The sequence below is a fragment of the Hyla sarda genome, chromosome 4 (genome assembly GCF_029499605.1).
Source record: "Hyla sarda isolate aHylSar1 chromosome 4, aHylSar1.hap1, whole genome shotgun sequence".
NCBI lineage: Eukaryota > Metazoa > Chordata > Amphibia > Anura > Hylidae > Hyla > Hyla sarda.
The window spans coordinates 24638167-24657110 of record NC_079192.1 but is presented as its reverse complement, the minus strand read 5'-3'; the positions used below and the strand labels follow the sequence as shown (position 1 = coordinate 24657110).

The 18944-nt window shown below is 47.4% G+C and overlaps 1 protein-coding gene across 1 annotated transcript; it reads right to left on the bottom strand.

Annotated features, from left to right (window-relative positions):
• Window positions 1-344: 344 nt before the first annotated feature.
• LOC130367633 (transmembrane protein 272-like) lies at window positions 345-16273 on the bottom strand. The gene is made up of 5 exons (XM_056570198.1): window positions 16216-16273; window positions 12799-12926; window positions 11369-11419; window positions 7712-7909; window positions 345-855 (listed from the first exon to the last, which is right to left on the bottom strand). Exons 2-5 carry the CDS (start codon window positions 12872-12874, stop codon window positions 650-652), a joined length of 531 nt encoding a protein of 176 aa, XP_056426173.1. The 5' UTR covers window positions 12875-12926; window positions 16216-16273; the 3' UTR covers window positions 345-649.
• Between the last annotated feature and the right edge of the window lie 2671 nt (window positions 16274-18944).

Below are 18944 nucleotides of genomic sequence, written 5' to 3'. Positions count from 1 at the left end.
TAAATTTACTTAGAAAGTCTGATGTGAGGTTTGATTTTTTTTTTATTTTAGTGGGACTGTTCTAGTTGAGGGATCTGATCTGGGGCCTAAATTTTTTTTAGGAAGTCTTGTCTGAGGTCTGAATTCATTTTGGAGTCTGGTCTGGGGGTCTATATTAAGTGAGGGGTCCGGTCTGAGGTTTGATATGTTATGGGGGTCTGGTCTGAGGTCTGAATTTATTAGAGTCTAGAATGAGGAGTGAATTTATTTACAGCTGTAGTCGTTAGCTCAACTTATTTTGGGGTCTGGTCTAGGGTTTGTCCCACACCCCCCATCTCTGTTCATTACTTATATGGCCAATAGAGTGTGTGGGGGGTACTTGGTTTTATTCTTAGATGCAGCATATTACAACAGAGTCAGAAGAGAAGAGCACACCAGTCCGGACGGCGGTACAGAGAGAAAGGACCTGTAAATAGTAAGTACGCTGGTCTTGTGATAAGGAAACCACATGGTATAACAACCGATACAATATCTGATCACATGAAGAATAGATTCGGATCGGCTGCTACAAGACTCATTGTCCCTGAACAGCCAAGTTTTCTCTCTCTGGAGAACATAGTTGATCACAAAAAGACAAAAACAGTCCCTGTACAATATGTGTCAAGAGGGTTTAGTTACTGCCACTCCCAAAAATAGACCTTTTCAGAATGAGGAAACCTAGCAGCATACAGAGGTAGGTGCACAGAAGGATCAGAAAGCAGAGGTGGACCAGGGTGATTGTCCAGAAAGCGTACAGGTACAGAACCCGGTTACAGCGCTTCAAGCTTGACGGTTCATCCCAGGGTTCATGGGTTAGAGAATAGATCCATACATTACCTGCAGAGGAGAGAAAGGTAAGAGTGAATTTTGTGGTAGTGACCTCCTCTACTGTGATTGAGCATTGCCTGTACATCCACTGACTATCCTCCTATACACTGCCTTCACTACCTGCTGTAACTCCCTCTACTATCCTCCTACACACTGCCTTCACTACCTGCTGTAACTCCCTCTACTATCCTCCTATACACTGCCTGTACTACCTGCTGTAACTCCCTCTACTGTCCTCCTATACACTGCCTTCCCTAGCTGCTGTAGCTCCCTCTACTATCCTCCTATACACTGCCAGCACTGCCTGCTGTCTGCTGTAACTCCCTCTACTATCCTCCTATACACTGCCTGTACTGCCTGCTGTAACTCCCTCTACTATCCTCCTACACACTGCATGCACTACCTGCTGTAACTCCCTCTACTATCCTCCTATACACTCCCAGCACTGCCTGCTATAACTACCTCTACTATCCTCCTATACACTGCCAGCACTACCTGATGTAACTCCCTCTACTATCCTCCTATACACTGCCTTCGTTACCTGCTGTAACTCCCTCTACTATCCTCCTATACACTGCCTTCCGTAGCTGCTGTAACTCCCTCTACTATCCTCCTATACACTGCCTGTACTGCCTGCTGTAACTCCCTCTACTATCCTCCTACACACTGCATGCACTACATGCTGTAACTCCCTCTACTATCCTCCTATACACTGCCAGCACTGCCTGCTATAACTACCTCTACTATCCTCCTATACACTGCCAGCACTGCCTACTGTAACTCCCTCTACTATCCTCCTATACACTGCCTGTAGTACCTGCTGTAACTCCCTCTACTATCCTCCTATACACTGCCTGTACTACCTGCTGTAACTCCCTCTACTATCCTCCTATACACTGCCTTCACTGCCTGCTGTAACTCCCTTTAGTATCCTCCTATACACTGCCTACACTACCTGCTGTAACTCCCTCTACTATCCTCCTATAAACTGTCTGTACTACCTGCTGTAACTCCCTCTACTGCCCCCCTATACACTGCCAGCACTACCTGCTGAACTCCCTCTACTATCCTCCTATACGCTGCCAGCACTACCTGCTGAATTCCCTCTACTATCCTCCTATACACTGTCTTCACTATCTGCTGTAACTCCCTCTACTCTCCTCCTATACACTGCCTGCACTACCTGCTATAACTACCTCTACTATCCTCCTATACACTGCCAGCACTGCCTACTGTAACTCCCTCTACTATCCTCCTATACACTGCCTGTAGTACCTGCTGTAACTCCCTCTACTATCCTCCTATACACTGCCTGTACTACCTGCTGTAACTCCCTCTACTATCCTCCTATACACTGCCTTCACTGCCTGCTGTAACTCCCTTTAGTATCCTCCTATACACTGCCTACACTACCTGCTGTAACTCCCTCTACTATCCTCCTATAAACTGTCTGTACTACCTGCTGTAACTCCCTCTACTGCCCCCCTATACACTGCCAGCACTACCTGCTGAACTCCCTCTACTATCCTCCTATACGCTGCCAGCACTACCTGCTGAATTCCCTCTACTATCCTCCTATACACTGTCTTCACTATCTGCTGTAACTCCCTCTACTCTCCTCCTATACACTGCCTGCACTACCTGCTGAACTCCCTCTAGTATCCTCCTATACACTTCCAGCACTACCTGCTGAACTCCCTCTACTATCCTCCTATATACTGTCTTCACTATCTGCTGTAACTCCCTATACTATCCTCCTTTGCACTTCCTTCACTATCTGCTGTAACTCCCTCTACTATCCTCCTACACACTGCCTGTACTGCCTGCTGTAACTCCCTCTACTATCCTCCTTTACACTGCCTGTACTGCCTGCTGTAACTCCCTCTACTATCCTCCTATACACTGCCTGTACTGCCTGCTGTAACTATCCTCCTATACACTGCCAGCACTACCTGATCTAACTCCCTCTACTATCTTCCTATACACTGCCAGAACTGCCTGCTGTAACTTCCTCTACTGTCCTCCTATACACTGCCTTCACTATCTGCTGTAACTCCCTCTACCATCCTCCTACACACTGCCAGCACTACCTGCTCTAATTCCCTCAACTATCTCCCTATACACTGCCAGCACTGCCTGCTGTAACTTCCTCTACTATCCTCCTATACACTGTCTTCACTATCTGCTGTAACTCCCTCTACTCTCCTCCTATACACTGCCTGCACTACCTGTTGTAACTCCCTCTACTATCCTCCTATACACTGCCTGTACTACCTGCTGAACTCCCTCTACTATCCTCTGATACACTTCCTGTACTGACTGCTGTAACTCCCTCTACTATCCTCCTACACACTGCCTGTACTACCTGCTGAACTCCCTCTACTATCCTCTGATACACTGCCTGTACTGCCTGCTGTAACTCCCTCTACTATCCTCCTATACACTGTCTTCACTACCTGCTGTAACTCCCTCTAGTATCCTCCTATACACTACCAGCACTACCTGCTGAACTCCCTCTAGTATCCTCCTATACACTTCCAGCACTACCTGCTGAACTCCCTCTACTATCTCCCTATACACTGCCAGCACTGCCTGCTATAACTTCCTCTACTATCCTCCTATACACTGTCTTCACTATCTGCTGTAACTCCCTCTACTCTCCTCCTATACACTGCCTGCACTACCTGTTGTAACTCCCGCTACTATCCTCCTATACACTGCCTGTACTACCTGCTGAACTCCCTCTACTATCCTCCTACACACTGCCTTTACTTCCTGCTGTAACTCCCTCTACTATCCTCCTATACACTGCCTGTGCTGCCTGCTGTAACTCCCTCTACTATCCTCCTATACACTGCCAGCACTACCTGCTCTAACTCCCTCTACTATCTTCCTATACACTGCCAGCACTGCCTGCTGTAACTTCCTCTACTATCCTCCTATACACTGTCTTCACTATCTGCTGTTACTCCCTTTACTCTCCTCCTATGCACTGCCTGTACTACCTGCTGAACTCCCTCTACTATCCTCCTATACACTGCCTGTACTACCTGCTGAACGCCCTCTACTATCCTCTGATACACTGCCTGTACTGCCTGCTGTAACTCCCTCTACTATCCTCCTATACACTGTCTGCACTTCCTGCTGTAACTCCCTCTACTGTCCCCCCTATACACTGCCAGCACTACCTGCTGAACTCCCTCTAGTATCCTCCTATACACTTCCAGCACTACCTGCTGAACTCCCTCTACTATCCTCCTATATACTGTCTTCACTAGCTGCTGTAACTCCCTATACTATCCTCCTATGCACTTCCTTCACTATCTGCTGTAACTCCCTCTACTATCCTCCTACACACTGCCTGTACTGCCTGCTGTAACTCCCTCTACTATCCTCCCATACACTGCCAGCACTACCTGCTGTAACTCCCTCTACTATCCTCCTATACACTGCCAGCACTACCTGCTGTAACTCCCTCTACTATCCTCCTATACACTGCCAGCACTACCTGCTGTAACTCCCTCTACTATCCTCCCATACACTGCCAGCACTAGCTGCTGTAACTCCCTCTACTATCCTCCTATACACTGCCAGCACTACCTGCTGTAACTCCCTCTACTATCCTCCTATACACTGCCAGCACTACCTGCTGTAACTCCCTCTACTATCCTCCTATACACTGCCAGCACTAGCTGCTGTAACTCCCTCTACTATCCTCCTATACACTGCCAGCACTACCTGCTGTAACTCCCTCTACTATCCTCCTATACACTGCCTTCACTACCTGCTGTAACTCCCTCTACTATCCTCCTATACACTGCCAGCACTACCTGCTGTAACTCCCTCTACTATCCTCCTATACACCGCTTTCACTACCTGCTGTAACTCCCTCTACTATCCTCCTATACACTGCTTTCACTACCTGCTGTAACTCCCTCTACTATCCTCCTATACACTGCCAGCACTACCTGCTGTAACTCCCTCTGCTATCCTCCCATACACTGCCAGCACTACCTGCTGTAACTCCCTCTACTATCCTCTTATACACTGCCAGCACTACCTGCTGTAACTCCCTCTTACTATCCTCCTATACACTGCTTTCACTACCTGCTGTAACTCCCTCTACTATCCTCCTATACACTGCCAGCACTACCTGCTGTAACTCCCTCTACTATCCTCCTATACACTGCTTTCACTGCCTGCTGTATCTCCTCCTTCTATCCTTCCAGGAACTCCTGCACTACCTGCTGTAAAGAGGTGCACTTGTACAGGATATCCCTCCAGGGCTTCCATATTTACCTGCTATGAAGAAAGCGAAGAGGAATAGGAGAATTACACCCTGAGCACAAAGACTGGCAAAATTGACCCCAGGTGACCTGATCTTCATCTACACTGCCAGCACTACCTGCTGAACTCCCTCTAGTATCCTCCTATACACTTCCAGCACTACCTGCTGAACTCCCTCTACTATCCTCCTATATACTGTCTTCACTAGCTGCTGTAACTCCCTATACTATCCTCCTATGCACTTCCTTCACTATCTGCTGTAACTCCCTCTACTATCCTCCTACACACTGCCTGTACTGCCTGCTGTAACTCCCTCTACTATCCTCCCATACACTGCCAGCACTACCTGCTGTAACTCCCTCTACTATCCTCCTATACACTGCCAGCACTTACCTGCCTGTAACTCCCTCTACTATCCTCCTATACACTGCCAGCACTACCTGCTGTAACTCCCTCTACTATCCTCCCATACACTGCCAGCACTAGCTGCTGTAACTCCCTCTACTATCCTCCTATACACTGCCAGCACTACCTGCTGTAACTCCCTCTACTATCCTCCTATACACTGCCAGCACTACCTGCTGTAACTCCTCTACTATCCTCCTATACACTGCCAGCACTAGCTGCTGTAACTCCCTCTACTATCCTCCTATACACTGCCAGCACTACCTGCTGTAACTCCCTCTACTATCCTCCTATACACTGCCTTCACTACCTGCTGTAACTCCCTCTACTATCCTCCTATACACTGCCAGCACTACCTGCTGTAACTCCCTCTACTATCCTCCTATACACCGCTTTCACTACCTGCTGTAACTCCCTCTACTATCCTCCTATACACTGCTTTCACTACCTGCTGTAACTCCCTCTACTATCCTCCTATACACTGCCAGCACTACCTGCTGTAACTCCCTCTGCTATCCTCCCATACACTGCCAGCACTACCTGCTGTAACTCCCTCTACTATCCTCTTATACACTGCCAGCACTACCTGCTGTAACTCCCTCTACTATCCTCCTATACCACTGCTTTCACTACCTGCTGTAACTCCCTCTACTATCCTCCTATACACTGCCAGCACTACCTGCTGTAACTCCCTCTACTATCCTCCTATACACCCGCTTTCACTGCCTGCTGTATCTCCTCCTTCTATCCTTCCAGGAACTCCTGCACTACCTGCTGTAAAGAGGTGCACTTGTACAGGATATCCCTCCAGGGCTTCCATATTTACCTGCTATGAAGAAAGCGAAGAGGAATAGGAGAATTACACCCTGAGCACAAAGACTGGCAAAATTGACCCCAGGTGACCTGATCTTCATCTACACTGCCAGCACTACCTGCTGAACTCCCTCTAGTATCCTCCTATACACTTCCAGCACTACCTGCTGAACTCCCTCTACTATCCTCCTATATACTGTCTTCACTAGCTGCTGTAACTCCCTATACTATCCTCCTATGCACTTCCTTCACTATCTGCTGTAACTCCCTCTACTATCCTCCTACACACTGCCTGTACTGCCTGCTGTAACTCCCTCTACTATCCTCCCATACACTGCCAGCACTACCTGCTGTAACTCCCTCTACTATCCTCCTATACACTGCCAGCACTACCTGCTGTAACTCCTCTACTCCTATACACTGCCAGCACTACCTGCTGTAACTCCCTCTACTATCCTCCCATACACTGCCAGCACTAGCTGCTGTAACTCCCTCTACTATCCTCCTATACACTGCCAGCACTACCTGCTGTAACTCCCTATACTATCCTCCTATACACTGCCTTCACTACCTGCTGTAACTCCCTCTACTATCCTCCCATACATTGCCAGCACTAGCTGCTGTAACTCCCTCTACTATCCTCCTATACACTGCCAGCACTACCTGCTGTAACTCCCTCTACTATCCTCCTATACACTGCCTGTACTGCCTGCTGTAACTCCCTCTACTATCCTCCCATACACTGCCAGCACTAGCTGCTGTAACTCCCTCTACTATCCTCCTATACACTTCCAGCACTACCTGCTGTAACTCCCTCTGCTATCCTCCTATACACTGTCTTCACTACCTGCTGTAACTCCCTCTACTATCCTCCCATACACTGCCAGCACTACCTGCTGTAACTCCCTCTACTATCCTCCTATACACTGCCAGCACTACCTGCTGTAATTCCCTCTACTATCCTCCTATACACTGCCTGTACTACCTGCTGTAACTCCCTCTACTATCCTCCTATACACTGCCAGCACTGCCTGCTGTAACTCCCTCTACTATCCTCCTATACACTGCCTGTACTGCCTGCTGTAACTCCCTCTACTATCCTCCTATACACCGCTTTCACTGCCTGCTGTAACTCCCTCTACTATCCTCCTATACACCGCTTTCACTGCCTGCTGTATCTCCTCATTCTATCCTTCCAGGAGCTCCTGCACTACCTGCTGTATCTCCTCCTTCTATCCTCCTATACACCGCTTTCACTGCCTGCTGTATCTCCTCCTTCTATCCTTCCAGGAACTCCTGCACTACCTGCTGTAAAGAGGTGCACTTGTACAGGATATCCCTCCAGGGCTTCCATATTTACCTGCTATGAAGAAAGCGAAGAGGAACAGGAGAATTACACCCTGAGCACAAAGACTGGCAAAATTGACCCAGGTGACCTGATCTTCATCTATACATGGCAGGCAGGTCATGGAGAGGTACAGGAGACATGCCAACCCCGTTATGATGAGATAGTACGGGATGAGGTACTGCCCGGGGCAGCCATTTATATAGAACACTCCTGAGAATATAATTAAAAAATAAATAAATAAATAACACAACAATGTGAATGGATAAAGCTAAAGTGCATCTGGTTCCTATAGTAGAGATCATCACTTTCCTGGTCGAATTCACAATTTTTTAGGTATTTTTCAAAATTTTTACAGTTGTAAAGTGCAGGAGAGACAAAGGTTCTGTCTTCCCTGTCTCTATACTGGATCCATAGCTGTTGCAAACTACAACTCCCAGCATGCCCGGACAGCCGTTGGCTGCCCGGGCATGCTGGGAGTTGTAGTTTTGCAACAGTTTTAAGATCACTGCTTTAAGTGTGTCGCTGTCTTGGCATGTATTTAGCATTCCAATAAGGTACATCAGTGTCTCGTTGGGTAAATGGTAGTCTGTGTACCCTCTCTGCCCACATGAGGTGACATCGGCTGTGTTGTTGGCAAATACAAAATCTAAGATTAATGTAAAATCTTCATAGATTCTGTTTTTGGTTAGAAAACTCCGGGTGTAATGAAGAAAACTGTGTCCCTGAAGCAGAATGTGACCCTCTGTACAGGGACACACTTTTCTGCTTTACAGACAGCTCCCTCTCACATCCTAACCTCTAATCCTAACCCCTAATCCTAACCTCTAATCCTAACCTCTAATCCTCACCCCTAATCCTAACATCTAATCCTAACCCCTACTTCCAATCCTAACCCTAATCCTAATCCTAACCCTAATCCTAACCCCAATCCTAACCCCTAATCCTAACCCCTACCCCTAATCCTAACCCCTAATCCTAACCCCAATCCTAGCCCCTAATCCTAACCCCTAATCCTAACCCCCAATCCTAACCCCTAATCCTAACCCCTAATCCTAACCCCTAATCCTAATCCCAATCCTAACCCTTTTTCCTAACCCCTAATCCTAACCCCAATCCTAACCCCTAATCCTAACCCCTAATCCTAACCCTAATCCTAACCCCTAATCCTAAACCTAATCCTAACCCCTTCACCTTACCCCTAATCCCTAATATTATCCCTTACCCATAATCCTAACCCTAATCCTAATATCTAATCATATCCCTTACCCCTAATTCTAACCCAAACCCCTAATCTTAACCCCTAACAGTGATCAGCACTGAGAAGATCTGAGAGCTCTGAGCTCAGGAGCTCAGGTCACATTCGGCTACAGGTCACAGTTTTTTTTGCTAAATCTATCAGAGCCCCTAAGTGTCAATCAGTATTTCTAGTACTGTTTATCTCATATGGGACACGGGGGGATTTTGGGTGTTTTCATTTTCAATATGGTCCAACCTTCCTTTAGCGTTCGGGGAGGGGTAAACCGCAGCCTAACAGTTTTGGTGCCAGGATATTCCTCCCTGAACAAACGGGTAGGGTGGTAAAAATCTTTAGCATTTTAATAAAATACAATGTTGGGTGAATGGTGGTACGTGTACCCTCTTTGCCCACATGGGATGATATTGGCTCTGTTGTACCCAAGTATAAAATTTAAGTAAAAAGATTCAGTTTTTGACTGGAGACTCCCGCGCCATAGTGCGAAATCTATCAGTCATTATTTCTAGCACTGTTTTCCTCATATGGGACTGAGGGGGGTTTTGGGTGTTTTTATTTTCAATATGGCCCGTCCTTCCCTTAAGTCGCAATTTCCATGGAGAATACCCCATTGGAGTTCCGCACAGAGATTCCGCAGCAGCAGCGTCCCATTGTATTCAATGGGATTCTGCTTTGCTGTGCACACAACGGAATTTCTGTGCCAGAGATTTCTGTCACGGAAATTCCAATTTCCGTGTCCCCAGAAAGAATGAACCTGTCCATTCTTTCTGCGGACTCCTCACTGAATGCATAGCCGTCTACGAGATGGTGCATTCCCGTTCGCCCGCGGTCTGCAGAAAGGGATTTTTCGTTCAGACATTCTGTGGTGTGAACATAGCCTTACAGTTCGGGAAGGGGTAAGCTGCAGCCAGAGACAGTTCTGGTGCCAGCATATCCCTCCTAGAACAAAAGGGTTGGGCGGTAAAAATCTAGAACACCCATTCCTTCTATCCACCGGCCGATAATGAAGCCTCCATACACCTTAGACTGTGGCAGTAGGTTTGTCCAACTTTGAAGTGTATGGGCACCCAGAGCTTGTGCAAGGATTTTTGCCACCGTAGGCGAAAGCTAATTTTGCCGCCCCTTGACACGCCCCACCTTACTACTGGGGTGACACACTGTAACAAACCTCCTCCTCATAGGGCGAATGTATGGAGGTGCTCACAATATCAGGATGCTGGATAGACCTGACCTGTCTGTCTGGCCTCGGAGGTGGCACTACGCTCCTCCAGCAGGCTGAAGAATGCAGATTATTATGGTACCGGGGAGAGGGGGGTGCGACCGGTATACTGGCTGGTCTGGTGCTTCGGATGATCGGCAAGTGCTTTGGATTCAGGCTGGATATTAACTTTCTTGCCTCGGGCAGAGCCATGCCCCCATCAAGAGGGCGCTCCAGGCGGCTGCCTATTTTGCCTATAGGCAGGACCGGCCCTGTGGGCACCATATGGCCAAGTTGCGGCCATGACAACCTATGCCCACCCTTCCTATAGTTATGTCTCCTAATCTAGACAAATTAAGATGGAAAGACGAAGGAAATAGGGGCATAGGGTAGAATGGAGATAACAGAAGGTGCTTGCAAACCAGGAGGACCAGGGTCAACATCCATGGGAGTCCATGATGGGCATTAAATGGTTATTATGGTTCTATGTTTTAAAGGGGTACTCTGCTGCTCAGCGTTGGAACAAACTGTTCAGAATGCAGTAGCCGGCATCGGGAGATTGTGACGTCATAGCCACGCCCCCTCATGATGTCACACCCTGCCCCCTCAATGCAAGTCTATGGGAGGGGGCGTGACGGCCGTCACGCCCCCTCCCATAGACTTGCATTGAGGGGGAGGAGAGTGACGTGATGAGGGCGGGGCTATGAGGTCACGAGCTCCCGATGCCGGCTACTGCATTCTGAACAGTTTGTTCCAAATGCTGAGCATTGGAGTACCCCTTTAACTGTGGCATGTATACATGCCGTGTAATAGGACATCTCAGCTTGGGATCTTCATCGTAAGCCAAATTGTAGAGCAGCTACAAAAAACATCTTCCTCAATGGACAACCTGTTCTGTCCTACATTACATGGTCAACCTACTGATTTCAGTAAGTACCAGGTAAAGCTGGAATGAGTCCCTCTGTACATCCCATACACGGACGTAAACCCTTGAAGGCCTTGACCGAGTGTGAACCCAACCTACGATGGTCTCACGGCCCATTTACAATAGTATACTGCTGTGTACCAATTATACTAAATAGGTAAGTATGATACAAATGAGTTATCTGTTGATGGCTTTTAAAGTAGAGACGAAACAATACATTATCTCAAAATTGAGTCAAGACTGACTTTTTTGGGGAACAAGGACAGAAGGGAGATGATAACATAAAGGACTCACCAATAGTAATGCTGGTAATGTTTATTCCCACCAGGATGCACTTCAGAGTGACTGCAGGAAGAAGAAACAGGGGTCACGCATAAGCTTCTGGGGCCTACGGTCTCTGAGGACTATGGCTACGGTCTCTGAGGACTCCTTAAATCACTGAGGTAATCAAAGGAGTTTTACAAAATGTAATATGCCCCACTCCCTCTCTGGTCCCCCGCAGCTTCTGGTCCCTGATCTTCTGTCTTTTTCCTGCTGTTGAGATGGGCCTTTGGTGCAGGACCTGCCGGCTCAGCCAATCACTGCCCAAGACGGGACATCACTGCAGCCAGTGATTGGCTGAGACAGCAGGTACTTCATTTAGTGCTTGTCTCGAAATCAGGAAGAAGAGAGAAAAAGGAGGGGGGGAGGGAACCATACGGAGCAGAACAGGAGCTGAGGTGGGCCAGCAAAGGACCATGGCTAGGTAAGTATGGCTTTTTTTCTATTATTTGTTATCTGGGTACCTCTCTAGTGCCTGTTCTGTCTATACCATAATCTTTGATTAACCTTGACTTTGATAATACACACACTTCCATATGTATCTCCATCCCCGACTGGTACTCCTTAAAGGGGTACTCCGCCCCTAGACATCTTATTCCCTATCCAAAGGATAGGGGATAAGATGTTTGATCGTGGGGGTCCCAACGCTGGGGACCCCAGTGGTCTCCCTGCTGCACCCAGCGTTCGTTTAGAGCATCGGAGGCTCGTGGTGTCATGGCCATGCACCGCTCGTGATGTCATGGCCACGCCACGCTCGTGACGCCACAGCCATGCCCCCTCAATGCAAGTCTATGGGAGGGGGCGTGACGGCCGTCACGCCCCCTCCCATAGACTTGCATTGAGGGGGCATGGCCGTGGCGTCATGAGCGGGGCGTGGCTGTGATGTCACAAGATTCAGGCCCACATTGTCAGTCATCCGGAGCGAAGTTTGCTCCGTGCACCGGATGTCTGGGGTGTCGCAGCCGAGATCGCAGGGGTCCCCCACAATGGGACCCCCGCGATCTGACATCTTATTCCCTTTCCTTTGGATAGGGGATAAGATGTCTAGGGGCGGAGAACCCCTTTAATGACTACTCCCCGTGATACATTTACGTTAGGTAAGGGTCATCCAAACCCACCGACCTTCTAATGTTTATGGGGGCCTCCTGACCTTCTTCTAACAGTGTGTGGGATTTTAAATGCCTATCCTTTCGTTCTTGTGGAGATAGGCCCCCACCAGAGGAGTAGGGCAGCAGCCCACCCATCCCATCTCTCCATTATATGGGGTGGAGGAATGTGAGAGAAGGCTGTTGGCCAAACATCTGTCTTACGTGTTTGTCCTGCCTTATATCGTGAGGTTACCACTGCTATCCTTTCCCTATGTGGCCCAATGGTTCTCGATGTGAACGGTTCTACCAACTTACTTGAAACGGTCTTTGGCAAGAATGACTTCTGAACGATGCTCAGCAGAGGGGTCCGGGGGTTGTCAGCACCGTCCATGTCACCGGCTAAAGAACCTCTTATGGGACCTGCTGCTATACACTCAGAGAACCTGTGTAGGGGGGGGGGGGGGGGGCACAAAGAGCTAACGTCATGGATGTGTCAGTATTGTGTCATATTGGTCTTTGCAAGGGTTCTATACAAAGTATTTACACCCCCCCCCTTCTTTCTTGAACTTTTCATGTACAGTGACCCCCCCCCCCCCCCCCCGACCTACGATGGCCCCGACATATGATAATTTCAACATCAACATACGATGCTTTTGTATGTCAGGGCCATCGCATAAACGGCTTTCTGGCAGCGCAGACTGCTTCAGCTACCACCGGATAGCCGTTTACGGTGCCTCGTGTGGTCCGCTGATGATCACTTACCTGTCCTCGGGGCTCTGGAGCGTCTTCTTCACGATCCCCTGCATCGCCGGCGCTCTCCATTGTCGTCATCACGTCGCCGAGCAATCCGTCCCGTCATCCAATAGGAGCGGCGTGCGTAGTGACGTGATGGCGGCGACGGAGAGCGAGGATCCCGGGCAGCAGAGACGTCCAGAGCGGCGGGGAAACCACAGGAACGCGGCGACGGCGATGGAGGGCGACATCCAGGGCAGTGACAAGCGGGGATGGTCCGGAAGCGGCGGGGACAGGTGAGTATAACTTCCTATACTTTACATTGCACAGATCCCTCAACGTACGATGGTTTCAACAAACGATGGTCCATATGGAACGGATTACCATTGTATGTTGAGGGACCACTGTATTTAAAGTGGTTCTCCGCCCCTAGACATCTTATCCCCTATCCACCGCTGGGGACCCCCATGATCTCCCTGCTGCACCCGGCGTTTGTTTAGAGCGTTGGGTGCAGCGCCGGAGGCTCGTGACGTCACGGCCACACCCCCTCAATGCAAGTCTATGGGAGGGGGCGTGACGGAGTCACGCCCCCTCCCATAGACTTGCATTGAGGGGGCGTGGTCGTGACGTCACGAGCCTCCGCCCTGCATCGCCAGTCATCTGGCACGGAGCGAAGTTCGCTCCATGCACCGTATGTCTGGGGTGCTGCAGCCGAGATTGCAGGGGTCCCCAGCGACAGGACCCCCGCGATCAGACATCTTATCCCCTATCCTTCGGATAAGGGATAAGATGTCTAGGGGCGGAGTACCCCTTTAAATCGATCTGGTTGCCAATAGTTCTGTAATCTTCTCCTGCAGTCTACAGAGAGGTTTTCCTTGTATTTTCCATACCGTGATGCTGACACCACTGGTGTGTTTTTGGCGGTGTTTGGCTTACACCATTTCAATAGCCATGTCATAGAGTTATAAACTTAGCCCAATGTTTTTGTGTTTTTGTGGTCATTTTTGGCATTAGTGGCCCCAGAGGTGTTTATACTCCATCTACTCTTGTACATATGGACAAAACCAAACCAGACTTGCATGTTTAAGGGGTAATAGACCTTCTAAAATATCTTGGTTGGATCAAGTGGCGGCCATATTTTTCCTCCGTTGGGGAAAAAAAATTTCATTGCCAAAAAGTTAAACAGATTTGTTAATTACTTTTATTTAAAAATCTTTATCATTCTAGTACTTATCAGCTGCTGTATGCTTCACAGGAAGTTGTATAGTTCTTTTCTGCCTGACCTGATTGCTCTCCGCTGACACCTCTGTCCGTGTCAGGAACTGTCCAGAGCAGGAGAGGTTTGCTATGTGGATTTGGTCCTGCTCGGGACAGTTCCTGACACGGACAGAGATGTCAGCAGAGAGCACTGTGGTCAGACAGAAAAGAACAACTCAACTTCCTGTGGAGCATACAGCAGGCGATAAGTACTGGAAGGATTAAGATTCTTAAATAGAAGTAATTTACAAATCTGTTAAACTTTTTGGCACCAGTTGATTTAAAAACATTTTTTTTCTACTGGAGTACCCCTTTAGGACATATCTGTGCTATAAGGGCCTGGGTTCATAGATGTCATAAATTCTCCAGGGTGAGGACAGATGGGGCGGTCCACCCAATGTCGTGCCCCACCACCTGATATAGGACTGTGGAAGCAACTGATGGCACCTGAAGGACTGTACAGTGGACTATATTATATACCTATATAGAAAGTTCCCATCCTATAAATCAGTAGGATTTATAGTAAAGTTCAATCTTGGCTTCTTCATGCAGGACCCTTGGGGCAATTTCACACCTCTTGGTAGCCATGGGGACTGGCGGGGATACCAGTGGAGATGGGTCCAACTAGGACTGGCCCCGCTCTCTACAAGGGTCCCATATAGTCGGCCTCTATGGAACATTTGCTCTGAGAGATCATCCTATGTTATGTATGAGGCAAAAACCCTGACAAATAATCTAAAAACTAAAACCTGACCCATTCATTTTTGTCCGGTGTCTTTTGGTAACTGGACCCAGAACCACCTGGAGATATTAATGTGGTGTCCCGGTACCGTATTGCATACCGTACCTTGCATGGTGGTCCCCAAAGTCAGAGTAACTACGCTCAGGTAGGGTCCCCCAGGAGGGACAGCCCCTAGTCGCCTCTCTTCTATTCTAATTCTGTAGTGTTTACATATTGTTGTACATATTTATTAATAATAATGTATATTTGATATAATATATAGTACTTACCTTGTTAGCGTCGCAGGACCTTCGGTCATGTGACCATGTTAAATCCTCTATGGTATATTAGAGGACCTTTGGGGGCCCTTGGGTCACATGTTACCCATAATTCTATGTGAAGGTGATTGACATCCGTATGGACCAATCAGCACTAGTCCAGCCCCTGCCCATATAAGGGAGTTGTAGCCAATTATCACTCTCTTGGGTTGCTGCTCTCGTGGATGCCGGACTAGCAGGATGGATCTGCACAACTTTCAAAGACGTGCTAGGCTAGAAAACCTACCGGCCTCAGCTGAACCAAAACCGTGAGTTCTAAACTAATCCCCGCTAAAGCTAGCATGACTACTGGACCGCAACTAATTCCCCTAAAGCCAGTGGAACAGCGCCTATCAGTCTAAGGACTCAAAATTGCTTAAGGTCCCAACCTTTGTCAATCTCCATGAGAATTTGCATTTGTAGAGACTGTGCCGGTTATGAAGCTTGCAGAAAATCTTCAGTAAAAGTTCCAACTATTTTCAGCAAACTCTCCGGTTGTGGACATTCAATTATTCTATACCTCCCTATTGCTCTTGGGAAGGGTGGAGGTAGGACAAGCATTACAGAGGAGCCCTCACCCTGGCATCACGAATAGCAAGGGTTAAGCAAACACCCTTTAGTCACTGCACAGCTACACTCCCTACACCCAACTCCCCCAGGCTATCACATTAATATAACATCACTATTAGAAGCTTGAATACTCACTGGACCCAGAAGAAACACAGAGCGCGGAGAACTGGTGGGACTGGATATAACTGTGAGACTGAAGCAATAAATAACCACAAGATCATCATCATCTGATATAAACTTCCGCTATACAAGTGACGGGGCAGGAAAGAGATAAGGACTGATACACAACTACTCCCCCAATCATCTACTGACAACTATCATACATCTCTACTGCACTGCTGGGCTGATGTATCTAAGCCTCTCATGTGATACTGTCAACTGAGGCAGTGCAACCAAGCTTGTTATTTGTGATACTGTCTGCTGAGCTGTGTATCTAAGCCTCTCACATGTGATACTATCTGCTGATCTGTGTATCTAAGCCTCTCACATGTGATACTATCTGCTGATCTGTGTATCTAAGCCTCTCACATGTGATGCTATCTGCTGAGCTGTGTATCTAATCCTCTCACATGTGATGCTATCTGCTGAGCTGTGTATCTAATCCTCTCACATGTGATGCTATCTGCTGAGCTGTGTATCTAATCCTCTCACATGTGATGCTATCTGCTGAGCTGTGGTATCTAAGCATTTTTACATATGATGCTATCTGCTGAGCTGTGTATCTAAGCCTCTCACATATGATACTATCTGCTGATCTGTGTATCTAAGCCTCTCACATGTGATACTATCTGCTGAGCTGTGTATCAAAGCCTCTCACATGTGATATTATCTGCTGAACTGTGTATCTAAGCCTCTCACATGTGATAATATCTGCTGAGTTGTGTATCTAAGCCTCTCACATGTGATACTATCTTCTTAGCTGTGTATCTAAGCCTCTCACATGTGATACTATCTGCTTAGCTGTGTATCTAAGCCTCTCACATGTGATACTATCTGCTGATCTGTGTATCTAAGCCTCTCACATGTGATACTATCTGCTGATCTGTGTATCTAAGCCTCTCACATGTGATAATATCTGCTGAGCTGTGTATCTAAGCCTCTCACATGTGATACTATCTGCTGATCTGTGTATCTAAGCCTCTCACATGGGACAGTATATGCTGAGCTGTGTATCTAAGCCTCTCACATGTGATACTATCTGCTTAGCTGTGTATCTAAGCCTCTCACATGTGATACTATCTGCTTAGCTGTGTATCTAAGCCTTTCACATGTGATACTATCTGCTGAGCTGTGTATCTAAGCCTCTCACATGTGATACTATCTGCTGAGCTGTGTATCTAAGCCTCTCACATATGATACTATCTGCTGAGCTGTGTATCAAAGCCTCTCACATGTGATAATATCTGCTGAGCTGTGTATCTAAGCCTCTCACATATGATACTATCTGCTGAGCTGTGTATCTAAGCCTCTCACATGTGATACTATCTGCTGAGCTGTGTATCAAAGCCTCTCACATGTGATATTATCTGCTGAGCTGTGTATCTAAGCCTCTCACATGTGATAATATCTGCTGAGTTGTGTATCTAATCCTCTCACATGTGATACTATCTGCTGAGCTGTGTATCAAAGCCTCTCACATGTGATACTATCTGCTGAGCTGTGTATCTAAGCCTCTCACATGTGATGCTATCTGCTGAGCTGTGTATCTAAGCCTCTCACATGTGATACTATCTGCTTAGCTGTGTATCTAAGCCTCTCACATGTGATACTATCTGCTTAGCTGTGTATCTCAGCCTCTCACATGTGATGCTATCTGCTGAGCTGTGTATCTAATCCTCTCACATGTGATGCTATCTGCTGAGCTGTGTATCTAATCCTCTCACATGTGATGCTATCTGCTGAGCTGTGTATCTAATCCTCTCACATGTGATGCTATCTGCTGAGCTGTGGTATCTAAGCATTTTTACATATGATGCTATCTGCTGAGCTGTGTATCTAAGCCTCTCACATATGATACTATCTGCTGATCTGTGTATCTAAGCCTCTCACATGTGATACTATCTGCTGAGCTGTGTATCAAAGCCTCTCACATGTGATATTATATGCTGAGCTGTGTATCTAAGCCTCTCACATGTGATAATATCTGCTGAGTTGTGTATCTAAGCCTCTCACATGTGATACTATCTTCTTAGCTGTGTATCTAAGCCTCTCACATGTGATACTATCTGCTTAGCTGTGTATCTAAGCCTCTCACATGTGATGCTATCTGCTGAGCTGTGTATCTAATCCTCTCACATGTGATACTATCTGCTGAGCGGTGTATCTAAGCCTCTCACATGTGATACTATCTGCTGAGCTGTGTATCTAAGCCTCTCACATGTGATAATATCTGCTGAGTTGTGTATCTAAGCCTCTCACATGTGATACTATCTTCTTAGCTGTGTATCTAAGCCTCTCACATGTGATACTATCTGCTTAGCTGTGTATCTAAGCCTCTCACATGTGATGCTATCTGCTGAGCTGTGTATCTAATCCTCTCACATGTGATGCTATCTGCTGAGCTGTGTATCTAATCCTCTCACATGTGATACTATCTGCTGAGCGGTGTATCTAAGCCTCTCACATGTGATACTATCTGCTGAGCTGTGTATCTAAGCCTCTCACATGTGATAATATCTGCTGAGTTGTGTATCTAAGCCTCTCACATGTGATACTATCTTCTTAGCTGTGTATCTAAGCCTCTCACATGTGATACTATCTGCTTAGCTGTGTATCTAAGCCTCTCACATGTGATGCTATCTGCTGAGCTGTGTATCTAATCCTCTCACATGTGATGCTATCTGCTGAGCTGTGTATCTAATCCT

What these genes read in the sequence shown, in the direction of transcription:
- LOC130367633 (XM_056570198.1), bottom strand. Translation starts at nt 12,874, where the DNA reads ATGGACGGTGCTGACAACCCCCGGACCCCTCTGCTGAGCATCGTTCAG. An exon ending in CTTGCCAAAGACCGTTTCAA is followed by an intron (nt 11,420 to 12,798) that starts GTAAGTTGGTAG and finishes TTCTTCCTGCAG; the next exon opens with TCACTCTGAAGTGCATCCTG. An exon ending in CTTCGCTTTCTTCATAGCAG is followed by an intron (nt 856 to 7,711) that starts GTAAATATGGAA and finishes TCTCCTCTGCAG; the next exon opens with GTAATGTATGGATCTATTCT.